The sequence below is a fragment of the Canis lupus genome, chromosome 9, assembly GCF_003254725.2.
Source record: "Canis lupus dingo isolate Sandy chromosome 9, ASM325472v2, whole genome shotgun sequence".
NCBI classification, from domain to species: Eukaryota; Metazoa; Chordata; class Mammalia; order Carnivora; family Canidae; genus Canis; species Canis lupus.
This window is the reverse complement of record NC_064251.1, coordinates 28,047,978-28,066,267: the sequence shown is the minus strand read 5'-3', so window position 1 is coordinate 28,066,267 and position 18,290 is coordinate 28,047,978. Positions and strand designations below refer to the sequence as shown.

At 37.3% G+C, this 18,290-nt stretch overlaps 1 protein-coding gene across 13 annotated transcripts in view; it reads left to right on the top strand.

The window, feature by feature from the left end:
• Nucleotides 1-18,290, top strand: part of SPAG9 (sperm associated antigen 9) — a 145,979-nt gene that overhangs the window by 63,811 nt on the left and 63,878 nt on the right. For 7 of the 13 annotated variants that reach the window (XM_025440309.3, XM_025440308.3, XM_025440306.3 and 4 more), the window contains one exon: nucleotides 4,459-4,609. In XM_025440309.3, coding sequence (XP_025296094.1) covers nucleotides 4,459-4,609 — 151 coding nt within the window. Of the gene's footprint in view, nucleotides 1-4,458; nucleotides 4,610-15,652; nucleotides 15,695-18,290 lie in introns of all 13 variants that reach the window. The other 6 variants (XM_025440307.3, XM_025440304.3, XM_025440305.3 and 3 more) reach the window with 1 other exon arrangement.

The window sequence follows — 18,290 nt, the reverse complement described above, 5'->3', positions numbered from 1 at the left end:
GGATTTAAGAAAAGGATTTTCCTATTGTACTTACGCAGCAGTACAAGGTCAGTGTGGTCTTGTTTTAGGCAGTGTTGAGAGAGTAAAGGGAGAACAAGAGTAAAACAAGGGGTCCAAGTTTATACCACCTCTGTGTTTAGCATCTGAGCATTTAGGGGCCAGTATCTTTCATGCTGAGACTTGTAGCCGATTAGACACAGGCGGTAGGTGTTTATTTTTTTCAGTTATCCTTCGACTGAATGGACGTTGTAGGCATAATTTTTATAGTTTTTGATAATAACTCCTGGGAACTTACAATTCAAATATTTTCTTACTGAAAAAATATATTTTAAAGTGAAAGAATTTAAACCTTTTAGGGCAAGGAGTACATTCCCCCCATTATTTACACATCAAAGTTGTGAAAGCTTTACAAAGCCTATTCACTATTGTTTTGTCAGATGTTGCCCTTTCTTTGTAGACTTGGGTGACAAATATCCGTGCCTGTTTGTGGAGGTAATCATTAATCTCTGGAGCTTTGCTGCTGCTCTTTCTACTCGTACCCTGTAAGAACCATCTTCTACATCTTAGATATTTAAGGGTTGGGTATCTTTTGTTTTCTAACTCCTCAAACTAAAGGCATCTCATTTGTTCAGATTTCTGCATTGTGCATGGTTTTAAAGGAAGGTTTGTGGTGTCTAGATTTTATTATTTAAATGTTTACTTAAAATACTCTACTCGTGGATTTAGATAAATTAAGATGAATTAAACTAATAAGTTCCCTCAGTGTTTTCTTTTTATTCATTGGTCAGTTTGTGTTTAACATTAGTTTAAGGCCCAGAAGTTAAATTTCATCTATGATCTAAAGTTAGATGCTTGGTCATTTATTTTCTTTCCTGATTTTATAAAAATTTGAAGAAATCTTACTACTTTTGTATATTTAGTACATAAAAGATTTATTTATATGTATAGTTAGGCTTTTAGGTAACAACCTTCACTCAAGCGTATGTAATATTAAAAGAAGATAAATTTTAAGGGGCTGTCTTAGGTTTGGGTTGTGTTTGAGATGGCTTTCTCCTGTGCCGTGCAGGGCCGTGCAGGGCCGTGCAGTGGGTAAGAGGCTTTGGAGCTGGGCTGCTTGCCTATAAATGCTCTGCCACATGTGAGCTGTAGGACCTTTGGCAAGTTGCTTAAAATCTCTGTGCCTCAGTTTCCTTCTCTGAGATTCTTACCCCTCTGGATGGTTTTAAAAATCAGTGTGAGATTATTATTTTTAATTTAATCAGTTGCAAGATCTTTAGTAAACCAAACAAGTAAATAATTTGCATTAACTTATGCACTCCATTTTTAGCAGAACTATTTTCCAGAGCTCTGGCTATTTTATTAATAAAATACCTTATGATTAAATTCAGAAAGTTTTTTGACACAAAAGTTGTTGATAACCTAATGAAATAAAGATGCCAAATTCTTCAATATTAAGTTGTCAAGAAGTAGAGAGGTTACAAGGAAATTACATGAGCCTTGGAGTGCCACAGGGCTGACTTTGAGTCCCATATCTGTGGATTCCTGGTGCTTAATTTCTCTGAGCCTCACTTTTCCTAATCTGAAAACTGGGGAAATAATCCCTGTTTCCTTATGAGAATTGAATGAGATAATGTAAACAAACCATCCTTCTTAGTGCTTGCCAAATGGTGAATGTTGAACAATCTTTTTAAAATTTTATTAATGGTTATTTGTTTTAAATGTCTATATTGCCAAGAAGCTGTTTCAAAAGTAATTGGGAATTTATTTATACACAGGTTACATTTAAATAACCAATTAAAAATTGAATATATGGAACTAAGACAGTGTTTAAAAGAATATACCAAGGATTCTGGTAGTTGAAGATGGCATTGTTTCTAGACAGTGGCCTCATATTGGAACATACTGAAACCACTGGTGTTTAAACCTGTTACTTGATGTTTTTCCAAATGTATCCCATTCTTTGTTTTTTTTTCTGTGAGTTTCACTGAAGTATTTACATTTAATATGTAGAGTACTAAACATGCATACCAATAGACTTTAGGACTAAACGTTCAACTTTCAGGGTTTCTTTTTAAAAGTAGGATTTCTAATTGATTTGTGTAATTACACGTCTTCCCTCTCCTCAACTCTCATGAAACATCATTAAATAAGGAGAGAAGACATGTATGTATTAATATTTTTTTCCAGAGTTGAAACAGTGTGACCCAAAGCACCAGCACCTTCTTGATAGTCTCTGGAAAACAACAACAACAACAACAACAAAACTCTCCCTATAGAGCAGTTTCTAAATGATTAATAAAAACAATATAAAGAGGTGTGAATCCTCCTTGTATTTTGGATAAAGCAGGCTCATTTAACAAGAGTGGAAAAGCAAAACTTGGCTTCGTGGCAGACTGTTTCCTCCAGTAGTTTTAATAATTTTCCTGTATTTGATATGTGTGAAAATGAATGGATGTTGTCTGTCATTCATATAGGAAGATAATTCTAATGACTGGCCTGTGTTTTGATTTCTGTTAGCAGTGTGATGGATTTGCATGACATTCGTATTATCTTTCTGCTTGTCTTTGCTTTTTGGGTTAGAGAGCTTTCCATTAAACTATCCCATTAAATTCATTCCCTTTTGCTTAAGTTATTAAGAAATGTTAAAAATAAGTAAGTCATTTAGTAGCTCTTAGACCCTTAGATTTTTGGTTCCCAAATACACCTCCCCCCCAACTGAGGGATAAACATCAGGCAACAACTTTTTATTTTGTCAAGTATGAACATTAAAACAAAATTTGTTTTCTAATCATTGTCACCATCATTTGACGAAAGAAAGGAATTTTAAAATCAGAGAAGCAGAAAAGATGAAGAGAAAGGTCTGTCATTCTCAGGAAAGAACAGGTTCTAGGATATATGGAAATGTGTATGTGTACAATATGGCCTATATTATCCAGTAAGGATGTAATAAATAATGTCTTTTTTCACTGTAGACTTAGGAAAACTTTATTGCTGAGCCAGCATTGGGGAATAATTGGTCTAAATAGAATAGCTGAGTAGTTACTTTAATTTTTGTCTTTTGGTTGTTCTAGAAGTTCGTAGACACAAACTTAAATTTGTTATTAAAATCTAGCCTTCTGTTATGATTTTCCCAAATCAAATAAAGTACCCCAAGTATAAAGAAATGATGAATAATTAACTATTAGAGAAAAGTCCTGTTTTATTTCATTGTGCATACATACCTTTAACCGAATGCAATCTCTCAGTCCTTTTCCTTCACCTAATCTTTAAGAAGGTCTCTGACAGTTTTACTAATCCTTCTGATTGTAGTGAAGAATAGAAAAGCATATCCTTTGTGTTAAGTGAGGGCACATTTCAGGTGGCTTAAGTTTCTTGTTATAAAAATGAGCTTACAGGGTAAAAGACTTACTTAGTAAAACTGAACATTTTTCCCACTTTATTTATAACCTCAGTGTGTTTCTATTCTAATTTACATTCTTACCCCTAGAGGTAGCAGTTCCAGGAGGCCCCAGACCTTTAGTGTCTCTTTTCTTGCCAGCTTCTACTTTTTTGGATTAATGACCCAGGACAACCTCTTCCGTAGGCTGGTTTCCACCCCCTAAAAAGCCATTTGATTTTTAATCTACTGTGCATACTGAAGGATATGTTTCTTTCTTTTTTTTTTTTTTTAAGGATATGTTTCTTGTTGAAATTCTATTATTAAAATCGTAACTCTTGTTCATTGAAATTTCCCACAAAGCATTGGAAACTACAGGTTTTTTTTTTTTTCTTTTTTTTTTTTTTTTTTTTTCCTCTTGAAACTACAGTTTTTTATAGAATTTTTTGGCCTCCTTGTTTGGAAAAACTGACAATGATTTTGTCACATGTACTGTGATGGAAAGGAATGCATATATTTGTTCTGTAGAAAAAAACAGCTATCCTGCTGTTAAGGATTAAAATTCTTTTGAGTTCTTTTTACCACTTAATCGGTGGTCCTGATTTAGATTATACATAGATTTTCCTTTAGGCAGAAAACTTTTACCCTGAAGAGGGTTGGGGAAACAACTAGGTATTGGTTTCGGGATTTGGGAAGTGTAGAAGGAAGGGTGGGATTCACTTCCAAAGGAAGAGGTTGCTAGTTTTCCTTAGGGCTAATGTAAGAGTGAGTGAAAATGTAGTTTTTGTCACTGTGAAACCAGACCACAGACTGCTCCCCGGGGAAGGAACTCATCAGTAACTTAAAACATTTCCTAAACATTAGTTTACTACTTTTCTTAGTTAATTTCTTGGGGCTAATTTGAATTTCTGAGACCGTCCTTTTTTTCCTTTGATGAGTCTACTTGTTTAGATAGGCAGATGGTATTCTTTAAGAGTGATTATTATAAAACAGTGACAGCCCAGGCTTATTATTTATAGTCATGATGAATAAAAATTAAAAGGAATGAATGAATGCTTAATTTTTTCTCCCCTCTTCAATAGAAAAGAACGTCCTATATCATTAGGGATTTTCCCATTACCTGCTGGAGACGGATTGCTTACACCTGACACCCAGAAAGGTGGAGAGACCCCTGGATCAGAGCAATGGAAATTCCAAGAATTAAGTCAACCACGCTCTCATACCAGCCTGAAGGTAAGCTTCATTCTGCTGAAATCTTCAATTTACGTTATATAAGCTTTCTTACCCAAATTGAACTACTAGATTAACTAAAACAAAACAAATGCATTTTATTTGTATACATTTTTATCTTGTAAAACTAATGTCTTTTATTTATTTATTTTTGCCTTTCTTTTAAATTGGAAATGAGCTCTTCCCAAAGAGTTTTTTTTACTATTTTTTCAAGTTATATAGGAAAACAAAGTCAAGCATTGTTATAATCTTGACTTGTTATAATCTTGTCATTAGTATACTAATGACATGATTAATCAAAATTTCTATTTGATATAGGCTATTTTGATATTTATTTGATCATACAAATTTTAGGTGGGGTAACTAGTGATCTTAATGATGTTTTTTTAGAATTGAAAATCATTGGTACTGGAAACCCTTGGTTCACTCTTGAAGTTTCATAATTTTGTAAGGCTTTTTTTTTAAAGATTTTCTTCCTCAAAACCCTTCATAAAGCAATGTCCAAAAGTGCATTGTGTTTAGCTCAAAAGCCCTGACGTTAGTTCATTATAGATTATATTCTTGACCAAGAACATACTGTCAAAGAAATTATAAGTATAATTAATAGTATACTCTAAGAGGGGAGATATGGTAATAGTTCAAAAAATATTTAAAATTGGGGGATCCCTGGGTGGCGCAGCGGTTTGGCGCCTGCCTTTGGCCCAGGGCGCGATCCTGGAGACCCGGGATCGAATCCCACGTCGGGCTCCCGGTGCATGGAGCCTGCTTCTCCCTCTGCCTGTGTCTCTGCGCCTCTCTCTCTCTCTCTGTGACTATCATAAATAAATAAAAATTAAAAAAAAAATAAAATAAAATAAAATAAAATTGGGGCACCTGGCTGACTCAGTCAGAAGAGCATGCAACTCTTGATCTTGAGGTTGAAAGTTTGAGCCCCATGATGGGTGTGGAGATTACCTAAACAAATAAATAAACTTAAAAAAATTAAAATTATTCTAAATCTTATAAAGTTGATATTTATAAAGAATATTGATTATAAAAGAATTTTGTTATATTATACATTATCATAAAACAAATAGGTCACCTACATTGAATATAGGTAGATTACATTTTATCTCCTTTTCTTGCTTTCTTTTTTCCAAAGTACTTTTATTATGGTCTAAGTGCTTAAAGATAGCTCTTATACTTTTAAAATACTAAGTCATTTACTACTTAATTACTTTGTCTCTTTCTCTCCAATTAGGACATAAAATCCATGTGGTTTACTTATTGCTGTATCCCCAGCACTTAGAAAAGTGCCTAGCACAGAGTAGCCACTCAGAATATGTTTGTTGAATGAACTATTTGTTTTAGATGTTAGGAAGACTTTTTTGGAATAAAGTACACTCAGCTCTGGTAGAGGCATTTAGAATCATTTCATTGACCTTTGAAATGTGCTCAGAACAGTAAGCAATCAATATTTGATAGCTTTTCTCCCACTGAAAAGTATTTTTAACATTAAGACTGGCCTCACCTTTTCCCCTTCTCTTTTCCTTGTTGCTCAGTTTATTAGAAGCTAATCATGCACCTGCTCAAAGTCAGTCCACAGTGATGCTGCTAGGAAACTCTAATTCTTTACTCCTACTGCCACTCTGGCTTTTTTTTTTTTTTTTTTTTTTTAGCCTGCCTGTAGGTTTACTAGGTCTTTCAAAACACCCGTTCCTCAATTCGCCTACTTACTGTGTCCCTTTCCCAAAACAAAATTAAGTAGGAGGGATACTTTTAGTACATCAAAAATGTATACCATCTGGTTAACTATATTTTAATTATATTCTAAAAAGGAACCTCAAAGAGAAGATTATTATAATTCTCTTGTTGTTTAATCCAGTAACATGCTGTGACAGAACTTTACTGAAAGTTATAAACTGATTAACAGATTATTAATATGGACTTAAGCCAGAGAGGTATTTTTGTTTTGGTTTTGGTTTTGGTATCCTGCTTTAGAGATACTAAAGCAAGTGTTTCCCGGAGAGTTTCTAGAATAAAATCCTGTCTCTGTCTACTGTGTACATGGAGCCACTTAATGAGATAAAGGCTCAACATGTAGAAATTTCTAGGAGCAAAGTGGTACGTTGCAAAATGGCAAAAGTCTGATTTGTAAAGTATGTCTAATAGTTAGAATATGCTTTGTTATTTACCTACGCCTTTATCATAAACCAGATGTCATTCTCTAACTTTATGGAAGGCTAGGAGTTGGGTTTAAGAGTTCACTTATGGAGCCTGTCTCTTGTACCTATTGGTCTTTGTGTCCTTGTGTGACAGGAAGTGGGCTAGGCTTCCTCTGATTTAACGTTTTCTACAACTTCCATTTCTCTGCTGACCTAGCTGTATTTAGGACATGCTTTGCCTTTGTTATGAAAAAATTGAAGGTGAGAATTATAATTAACATTAATTTTACTAGCACAGTTTTCTGTGAAGTAAGGTTAAGGTGAAAATGTTCTGTGAGAAAACCATATGATGGATTATAACCAAGGAAACAGAACTACAGGAAGCTTCATGGCAGAAGAGTGGCAGTAAAGGGGATTTGCCAATGATTGTAACATTATGGACCTTCTTTGTTGCTGTATTGCAAATTTCAAACGGTAAGAGAGTTGTAGTCAGTGAGGTATTATTATATCTTCAGGTACTGGAAAATCTTCCAGGAATGAAGCATCTAGAAAAATGAACAAGTTGTCTTTTTTTTTTTTTTTTGTATTTTTTAATTAACTTTTTAAAAAGATTTTATTTATTTATTCGCGCGCGCGCGCGAGAGAGAGAGGCAGAGACACAGGCAGAAGGAGAAGCAGGCCCCATGCAGGGAGCCTGATGCGGGACTCGATCCCGGGTCCCCAGGATCAGGCCCCAGGCTGAAGGCGGTGGTAAACCTGTGAGCCACCTGAGCTGCCTTTATTAATTTTTTTAAACATTTTTATTTATTCATGAGAGACACACAGAGATAGGCCAAGACATAGGCAGAAGGAGAAGCAGGTTCCCTGCAGGGAGTCTGATGCAGGGCTGGATCCCAGGACCTCGGGATCATGACCAGAGCTGAGGGCAGACACTAAACCACCCAGCCACCCAGGCGCCCCACAAGTTGTCTTTAAAAAGAAGTGTGTATACATATTATTCCTCATATTCTTGTGGGGAAGATCAACAAATAAGTAAACAAATAAATGATGTAATAGATTTCAAGTATTTTTTTTTTATTTATTTTTATTTTTTTTTAATTTTTTTTTAATTTTTATTTATTTATGATAGTCACACAGAGAGAGAGAGAGAGGCAGAGACACAGGCAGAGGGAGAAGCAGGCTCCATGCACTGGGAGCCTGACGTGGGATTCGATCCCGGGTCTCCAGGATCACGCCCTGGGCCAAAGGCAGGCGCTAAACCGCTGCACCACCCAGGGATCCCAAGTATTTTTTTTTTAAAGATTTTATTTATTTATTCACGAGAGACACAGAGAGAGAGAGAGAGGCAGAGACACAGGTAGAGGGAGAAGCAGTAGTAGATTGAGACCCAGATCGAGTGGACTCGATTTTGGGACTCCCAAGATCATGCCCTGGAACAAAGGCAGGCGCCCAACCGTTGAGCCACACAGGCTTCCCTAGATTTCAAGTGTTATGATGGACGGCATGTGTGTGTGTGTGTGTGTGTGTGCGCGCGCGCGAGAGAGAATGTGTGTGTGAGATGCACTGTTTCAAAAAAGCAAGATTAGGAGCTAAACAGTAAATAGGGATGGATGTTTACTTTAGAGTGGCAAAGGAAGTCCTTTTAGGGGTGATTTGCACCCTGCATGCATGGTTGATGACATAGCACCTGTAAAGGCTCTGTGGTGGGGACAAACTAGAACATTTGAGGAATGGTTGTTGTTACACCTCTCCTTTGAGATTTTTAGACTACTAAAACTACTGTGCTGACATGCCTTTTTCTCAGGATTACCCTCTAAATATAATGGGAAATTCTCATTCCTACCCTACCTTGTAGCAGCATTTGACACATTTGAATACTTACTGCTTCTTGAAATACTTTTCTTCACTTTGCTTCCAGGACACCCATCCCCCTTGTGGCTCCTGGACTTCTAAGTCATAGTTCCATGGAGCTTAAAGTTAAGCCCCCCCCCCCCTACATAATCTGAGTAACTCAAGTTCCATGTCTGTAAATGCGCTCCATACATCGATGTTCACAAATTTGAATCTTCCACTCTCATATTCTGAACTCCTCCACACTGCTGCATCCAATTACTTTGTTTTATAGTTTTCCCATATGTATATATTTGTGTTCTGCTTAGGTTACCCCTAGTGGAAACAGTCTTCTTTGAAGGCCAGTCAAAATGCCACAGCTTACATGAAGCCTCATCTGACACCCCTGTTAATGGCCTTCTAGTTTAGAAATCACTAGAAAGCAGAGGAGTTTATATTGCATCATTAACAGAGATTTCTTACTGAGGGTGTTTCTAGTGAAACAGGTAAAAAGCAACTTGTGTTGAATCACCCAAGCTGTTCTGTTAAAAATGTATTATGAAAGTGCTGAAACTGGGAATGAACAAAAAAATGTTAAGGTGGGATTGTTCATCTAACTGAATTATATTCACAAATAAGCTACCAAGAAAGAAGGCATTAGAGAAGAAAAGGCCAAGAATAACCTGAGACAGTCCTTAAGAAGAACAATGAGAATAAGAATTTGCCCTACTAGATATCAAGGCTTACTATAAAGGTGTGATTATTTACATGTTGTAATATTGCATTATCTGCCCTTCCTCTTTCCTTCCTGCACAATTCAGTCCTGAAGCTGCTCTGTAGGGCAAAGCAAGGTTAAGCATCCATAGGGTGAAGTGGGGGTGGGGCTGGTGCAGGTCTATAACCTGAGAAAGGATTAGAGTATATCCATCTAGGGGTCACCTGGTGTAGAGAGTTAGGGCCCCAGCAGTGTGAAGGACATCCATGCAAAGGGGCAGCCAGGCTTTAGGGTGTCAGATCTTAAACAGGATGATGAGGGCCTCCCCAAGCAAGGGCACTCCAGGCATAGAATGTGAGAGACCGAGCAGGTGAGGAGGGCCGCATCCACATACAGTTGGAATGAGGGGCAGAAGATGTACAGGGAAAGAAGAGCATTGGGTGGAAGTGGCAGAGAAGAGAGATCGTAAAAGATTGTGGCCCTGAAAGTCAAAGGACAAGAGAGCTTTAGAATGGAAGCGGTCGTTAGCAGGGTCAGCTGGTATGGATAAGTCAAACAGGATGAGGATTGAATTTGTCAATTTGTAGATACAGGTTTGAGCAGTCTGAGTTGCAGGACCAGTAATAGGAGTGAACAAGAATCATGAAAGGAGGAACTAGAAAGGGTCAGGACTCCAGACAGGTGGTTGTAATGGCAGGAGGGAAAAGGGTAACTTGAGTTGGCTGGTGGGAGAGGTACTCTTAGAGTGGGAGGCAGTGGGTTGTTTGTGTGCTTAGAAGAGTCCAGTAGAAAGAGGAATTGAAAACAAGGCAGTGAAGAAGATCATTGATGTATCAGAATTGTAGAGGCAGGGCAGGTGGGGAGAGATCACATACCCCAGCTATAGTTAAAATCTACTTTGTTGACGGGACATCTGTTTTTCCTAGCCCTTTGCTATTACAAACAATGCTGTAGTGAATTATACATAATTTTCTACTTGTATTTATGATTCCCATAAGTGGGATTACTGAATCAGAGCATATATTTAAGATTTTGATATATATTGCTAAATTATCCACCCAGAGACGTTCTCTTACCAGTGGTGTTGAAGTTCTTCACTGCTTCACATGTTCAGAGGTCATATAGCCCTTCCTTATGCCCAAATATGGGAAGAGAGAGAATGAAGTGTTTCAAGTATCTTTTAAAGAATCCTATACATTGAATATTGATGCTGTTTTCTAGACCTTTGTATCAGTTTGCCAGCAATTTCACAGATTTCCATCTAGTTTCACATATACGTGTATATATACCTATATGTGTTTACGATCTGGCGCATGCCTAAAGATGTATGTGTGAGTGACTGCATATTGCATATATACCCCTTCCAAATATTTTTTTCTTTGAAGAGTCTTCTGGGTTGGTGATTGTTAGTAAAATATGACTTTTAGAACTGAGAAAAACAATTTCAAGTTGGATGGATACCTACTTGTAAAATTTTAAGAGTTCTTTTAAAATCATATGAATTGAAATACTTTAGTAAAACTGCTGTGAGAAACTCTTATTAGCATGGTTTGGTATGTAAAGCCAGTGGTCAATGTGTGCTGCATTCTTCAGGAGATGTGCTTAGCATACAGAACAGGAAATGGCTAAACAGAGCCAGCATTCTTATTCAGAAGAATTTTCCATCCTCCTCCATTTGTGGTTAACAGTTTAGTTCCTATTTCTTTAATTTTTCCAAATTTGAATTTCTGTAGTAGTTGAACCTTATTCCTGTGTCTTTTGTGATTAAAGGTTCCTATTACAAAATGTGTGTGTAATTAAAAGTTTCTGAGCAGTTAAAGCTCTTAATTTTTTAAACTTTTTATTTTGAGATATTTTCAACCTTAAGAAAAATTGCAAAAACAGTACAGAGAGTTCCTATAATACCCATCACCCATCACCAACAAGTGTTAACTAACCATAATATATACAATTATTAAAACTAAGACAGTTGACATTGGTGCAATATTATTAGCTAAGCTGTAGACGTGTATTTGGATGTTACCAGTTTTTCTACTACTGTCTTCTGTTCAGAATCCAGTCCAGGATCCCACATTGCACTGAGTTATGTGTTCTTGGTGTCTTTCAACATATGACGGTTCCTTAATCTTGGCCTTGAGGCATGAAGAGCATTGGTTAATTATATTGTAAAATGTCCGACATACTGTGCTTCTCTAATGATTTCTCATAATTAGATTGACATTTTGTATTTTTGGCAAGAAGATTGCAGAAACAACATACCTTAGTAGGGATTATTAACCTTGATTGCTTGGTTTAGCTGATGTGTGTTGGGTTTCTCCACCCTGTTAACTGTTTTTCCCCTTATAATTAATAAGGATCTTGGGGTGGGCGCCTGGGTGGCATAGTTGGTTAAGCATCTGACTCTTGGTTTTGGCTCATGTCAGGATCTCAGGGTCCTGAATTTGAGCCCCACATCAGGCTCTGTGCTCAGCAAAAAGGCTGCTTTAGATTTTCTAATGTTCTCCGTTCCTCTCCCTCTGCCTCTCCCCTCTTGCTCTTGCACACACCTGTGCACTCTCTCTTTAAAATAAATCAGTCTTAAAAAAAAAAAAGGTATCTTGGTGGATATGCTTTGAGACTGTGCAAATATCCTATTTCTCTTTAAATTTTCATCTACTTATTGTAGTTCTGTCACTGGATTTTACGGTTATTACTGTGGTGTTCCAGTGGTTATTTTCTATTTTCTTCATCCATTTTATGTTAACTGGAATTCTTCTGTAAGGATGAGACCTTCCTTCCTTCCTTCCTTCCTTCCTTCCTTCCTTCCTTCCTTCCTTCCTTCCTTCCTTCCTTCCTTCCTTCCTTCCTTCTTTGAAGTTATGGACATTTGTTTTATTCTCTAGGTTATCCAATGCTATCGTTTATTTTATTGTGCAAATTGTTCCAGCTTTGGAATTGAGAGCTTTTTAGGTGGACTTCTGTATGCTTTCAACATGCCCCTTACTTTTTTGAGTACTTCCTTCCTGGCACTATAAGATGCTCCTGGCTTTTATTCTATGTCTGAGCCCTGGTTCTTGTATTTAGGAACCAAGATCTAGGTACCACATGTGTTTGTTGCTTGAAATGTGATTGCTTCTAGGCTCTTTCTTTGATGCTTATGTTGTATTCTCCATTCATTTATATTATATATTACCCAGGGATCCCCCCTTCTCCTCCTTTCAACTGTTTCTTAGAGATAGGGGAATGGAATTAGTTCTTTCTTAGGGGGAATGGAATTAGTTCTTAATGGAATTATTTACAGTGAGGTTTTTTCTTTTTGACATATTTACTGGATTGTATGTTGACCAAGATGCTACTGTATGTTGAGAATGAACATTGGTAAAAATCTAAATAATACAATTTGAAAATCATGGTTTTTACAGCTCATATTTCAAAGGTGGCTTCTTTTCAAGTAATTTGCTCAGAAGTATTTATTATTCTTATTGATATTTAATATTTAAGCTAGCTTTTAGAGTAAGAAAAATAACTTTAATAATTTCCTGTTAAAGACAAATTACCTGCTTTTTGCATTAAAAAATATCTGAGTGGGCAGCCCAGGTGGCCCAGCGGTTTAGTGCCACCTTCAGCCCAGGGTGTGATCCTGGAGAACCAGAACTGCGTCAGGCTCCCTGCATGGAGCCTGCTTCTCCCTCTGCCTGTGTCTCTGCCGCTCTCTGTCTTTGTGCGTGTGTGTGTCTCTCATGAATGAATGAATGAATAAAATATGAGTGCCCACTATGCCAGAAACTAGAAATGCTATTTACAGTATTCTAGGAGTCCAAATATTTTATAAAACAGGGTTAAAAAACTTTTAACTGTTAACAGTTTCCTGATTTTTTTTTTTTAAGATTTTATTTATTCATGAGAGACAGAGAGAGAGAGAGAGGCAGAGACATAGGTAGAGGGAGAAGCAAGCTCCATGCAGGGAGCCAGACATGGGACTCTATCCCAGGTCTCCAGGATCACACCGTGGGCTGAAGGCGGTGCTAAACCGCTGGGCCACTGGGGCTGCCCCCACAGTTTCCTGATTTTAAATAATATTGAAGAATCTAGACTAAAAAGTTTCTCCAGCCCTAAATATTTTCCCCAGGCATTGGTGTATCTGTCCTTCAGACGTTTTTCTTTTACATATGCAAAATAGGTAACACACTCAATATGTTTGTAAGATAAATGGCTATGTGCTCTAAGTATTTTCCTGCTGCTTGCTGGTTTGTTTTTCATGAAAAAATGTGTGTTGGCAGTCTTTCCATTGTTATGTAGAGAGAGTGCCACCCAGTTCCTGCCCCCCACCAGCATTTGATAAATAGTTGATAAGGGTTAAATATAATAATAACCCAGAATCAAAGATCATATAAAAAAAATTGAGAGGCAGTCTGATTTCTATAAAGTGAATCATGCCTTGCTAATCTGTGGCTTTTGAGAGAATTAACAGAGAGCCTACAGCCATATTTTAGGCTTTTCAAAGACTTTGATGAATTTCCAGAACAAGAATATTTAAAGCTTCTGGTTGCTTTGTGTTTAAGAGAAACACTTGTCTTCGGGTTCCTGGGTGGTTCAGTTGGTTAAGCATCTGTCTTCAGATCAGGTTGCGATCTCAGGGTTCAGGGATGGAGCTTGGTGTTGGGCTCTCTACTCAGCAGGGAGCCTGCTTCTCTCTCCCCAACCTCCAGTGCTTATGCTCTCTTTCTGTCAAATCAAATCTTAAAGAAGAAGAAAGAAACACTTGCTCATAGAGGGAAATTTACAGATAGAAAATGAATAAATAGGTATTTTTGTGAAAGAGAATTTCAATATTGGTCACTCTTCAATTATTAGTGATGTCTGTTTCTGAAATGACGGGGTAAAAGGAAGGTACAGTAAACATTTCCAAGTGTACTGGAATATTTGCATGTTAAGTATTCTAGATGATAAAAAAATATTCTAGATGATTAGAATAGATTTGAAAAAGATTTCAGGGCTGTATGAATAGATAAAAGGGCTAAGTATGAGCTGCTTATTGATAAAGTATTAGGTTTGACATGGTGACCCCTGAACTATAATATCTCTTAAACTAGAAGCTTAAAGGTGTTCTTATTTTTTTTATTGTGTGTTTGTGTCTTGTACTTTAAAAAAAATTTAAAAAAATTTAAAAAAATTATATTCAATTAATTAACATACAGTATATTATTAGTTTCAGAGATAGAGTTCAGTGATTCATCAGTCTTATATAACACGCAGTGCTCATTACATCATGTGCCCTCAATGTCCATCACCCAGTTATCCCATCCCCCATCTCACTCTCCTCTAGCAACCCTCAATTTGTTTTCTATGATTGAGTCTCTTGGGGCACCTGGGTGGCTCAGTGATTGAACATCTGCCTTTGGCTCAGGTCATGATCCCAGATCCTGGGATTGAGTCCTGCATCGGGCTCCCCTCAGGGAGCCTGCTTCTCCCTCTGCCTGTGTCTATGCCTCTCTCTTTCTCTCTCTCTCTCTGTCTCTCATGAATAAATAAATAAAATCTTAAAAAAAAAAAAAGTCTCTTATGGTTTGTCACCCTCTCGTTTTATTTTTCCCTCCCTTCCCACATGTTCCTCTGTTTTGTTTCTTTTTGTTTTCTTTTCAGATTTCATTTATTTATTTGACAGAGAGAGAGAAAGAACAAGAGTGAGCCAGCACAAGCAGGGGGAGCCTCAGAGAGAGAGGGAGAAACAAGCTCTCCGCTGAGCAGCGAGTCTTATGTGGGGTTGGATCCCAGGACTCTGGGATCATGACCTGAGCTGAAGGCAGCTGCTTAACCTACTGAGCCACCGAGGCACCCCACTATTTTGTTTCTTAAATTCTACATATGAGGGAAATCATATAATTGTCTTTCTTTGATCAATTTATTTCGCTTAGCATAATATCCTCTGGTTCCATCCATGTCCTTGCAATTGGCAGGTTTGGGGTTTTTTGATGGCTGAGTAATATTCCATTGTGTATATATACTACATCTTTATCTATTCATATGTTGATGGCATCTGGGCTCTTTCCATAATTTGGCTATTGTGGACATTGCTGCTGTAAACATTAGGGTACAGGTGCTTCTTTGGATCACTACATTTGTATCGTTGGTGTAAATACCTAGTAGTACAGTTGCTGGGACATAGGGTAGCTCTATTTTTCGACTTTTTGAGGAAACTGAGGAAAGTGTTTTTAAGTCAAATCAAAATAAAACCCACAAATCCTCATTTTAACATAGTAGATTAGAGAGATCATGTTATCCTGAATGGTAAAACAAGCCAAAGATACTTAGGAATGTGCTAACACCTAATAAATACATGATCTTGTTGTCTCTCGTATAATCTTTCTTTCTTCCCAGGTCAGCAGTAGTCCTGAATCTCTGAAGGCTGTAGAACAGGAGGTGAGAATGGTATTTCAGATCACTTTCCAAAACTAAACAAACACAATTAACTACTGGTTACTTATTCAACTGCTATTCTCAAGACATTAGTGCTCAGTTTGGAAGACTACTGATGTTTTTCACTGAAATATAAGAGAATTATTTCTGTAGTGGTTGCTAGGGCTTTACTGTAATCTATAAATTACTCCTCCCCTAAAGACAGCATTTTAAAATAAAGAAGAGAAATCTAAGTAAATCATATGGAAGTTCAACCTATTTCCATCTACCCAGCTCTAGGTAAGAAACACGCAAATACCCTTGCACAAATTTGCACAAATACTTTCCTCAAGACAGAATGTACATAACTTGTGTGTATCCTGGAGACAGCCCCAGTGTGTCATTGTACTGTAGGCTGCCTCCCTCAATGAACAGATTTCTTCAGCTTTAATCAGAGCATTGTTAGCTTTATTCAGCAAACATCTGTTATGAGCCTTCTTCACGTCAGGCTTGATATGCTGGGCATTGGGATATAAAGACAAGGCTTTTTTCCTACTCGCCAGGTCAGGTCTCCTACCCATCCAGGTCCATGGAAGCACTATAGCTGATCTGTCACAGTGAAACAGTGTCCCCTTTCTTCAGAAATATCTTCAGGGTTAGGACATTCGTACTTCCAGTAATCAGAATTTTCTTAAACCCACAGTATAATTAACTTCTAATTGTGCTTAGGGTTAGGGTTTTCAGTGTTTTTTTGGTCACAGACTCCTTTAGGAATCAGTCATAAAACATCAAGAAAATACATGTACACATAGAATTTTATGATTCTTTTATATCATAGAGCTGTAAATCAAAAGAGCTTAAGAACCACTGCTTTAACATTTTAACTTTGTGGAGAAAGGATTGTAAATATAAAAATTGAAATATAAGGTGATTAAGTGTTATAGTGGGGATACATGGGCCTAGTTTTTATAATTTTGTCTTTACTTTCATTAGGCTTAAAATCTGAATAAAAAAGACACTTATGTAACAATAGCTTGCCCCTTTGTTTATCTTATTTCAGATGAAGGCAGGCAGGCTACTTAGGAAAACATTACACTGGAACATTTCTTTCTTTCCTTCTTTCCAGATCTATCTATCTATCTATCTATCTTTCTTTCTTTCTTTCTTTCTTTCTTTCTTTCTTTCTTTCTTTCTTTTTCTTATTTCTTATTTATTTATTCATTTATTTATTTTATTTACTTACTACTTACAAAGAGAGAGAGAGTGAAAGCATGAGTTCATGCAGGAGTGAGGGGAGGGGTTGAGAGGGAGGAGAGAGAATCTCAAGCAGACCCCTACCATAGAGCTTGATTTCAGGATCTTGAGATCATGACCTGAGCTGAAGTCAAGAGTCAGATGCTGAACCAAGCGCCCCCATTTCTAAGCTGTCCTTAGATAAATTTGTCTTTTATAATTGTAAACTTATGTTATAGTCTCTCAAAACATAAATAGTAACGGCAATGCTGAATAACAACATACATATTCTGTTTAGGACTGAGCACATGAGGGAGGAATTTGATGAATGAAACAACTGAAGATACTTTGTAGAGGTTTATAGACTTTTACCTGGTATCTAAAGCCAGTAAGAAAATGGCACAAGACAGATAGTTTTCACTTTGGTATCTCAAGTGAAGCTAAAAGTAATGACACCTATTTTCTTATTTGTGTGTAGTGAGTACCTACAGAATAAAATTTACCATTTTTTTCTTTTCTTTTTTTATTTATTTGAGAGAAAGTGTGCACATGAATGTAGGGAGTGGCAGAGGTAGAGGGAGAAGCAGGCTTCCTGCTGAGCAGGGACTCCCCCCCCGCCCCCCATCCACCTGGGGCACAATCCCAGAACCCTAAGATCATGACCTGAGCTGAAGGCAGATGTTTAACCTACTGAGCCACCCAGGTGCCCCTAAAATTTACCATCTTAATCATTTTTAAGTGCATAGTTCAGTAATGTTAAGAATATTCACGTTGTGAAGCAGATCTCTAGAACTTTTTCATCTTGCAAACCTAACACTTTGTACCCATGAAACAACTCCCTCTCTCCCCTTCTCCCACCCCAGCAACCACCATTCTACTTTCTTTTCTAAGAGTTTGACTGCTTTAGGTGTTGTGTAAATGGAACCATGGTATTTATCTTTTGTGACTGGCTTATTTCACTCAGCTTTATGTCCTCAAGATTCATATCTGTGGTAGTATGTGTTAGGTTTTCCTCTTTTTAAGGCTGAATAATATTCCATTGTATATATAGACTGCATTTGATACATCCATTCATCCCTTGATGGACATTTGGGTCACTTCTACCTCTAGGCTATTGGGAGTAGTGCTGCTATGAACATGGGTGGAGCAAATTTCTTTCAATTTTTTTTTTTAAGATTCTATTTATTTATTCATGAGACACAGAGAGAGAGGCAGAGACCTAGGCAGCGGGAGAGGCAGGCTCCTTGCGGGGATCCTGATGTGAGACTCGATCCCAGGACCCTGAGATCACGACCCAGGCTAAAGGCAGATGCTCAACCACTGAGCCACCAGGTGCCCTGCTTTCAGTTCTTTTGGATATATACCTAGAGGGGTATTGCTGGATCAT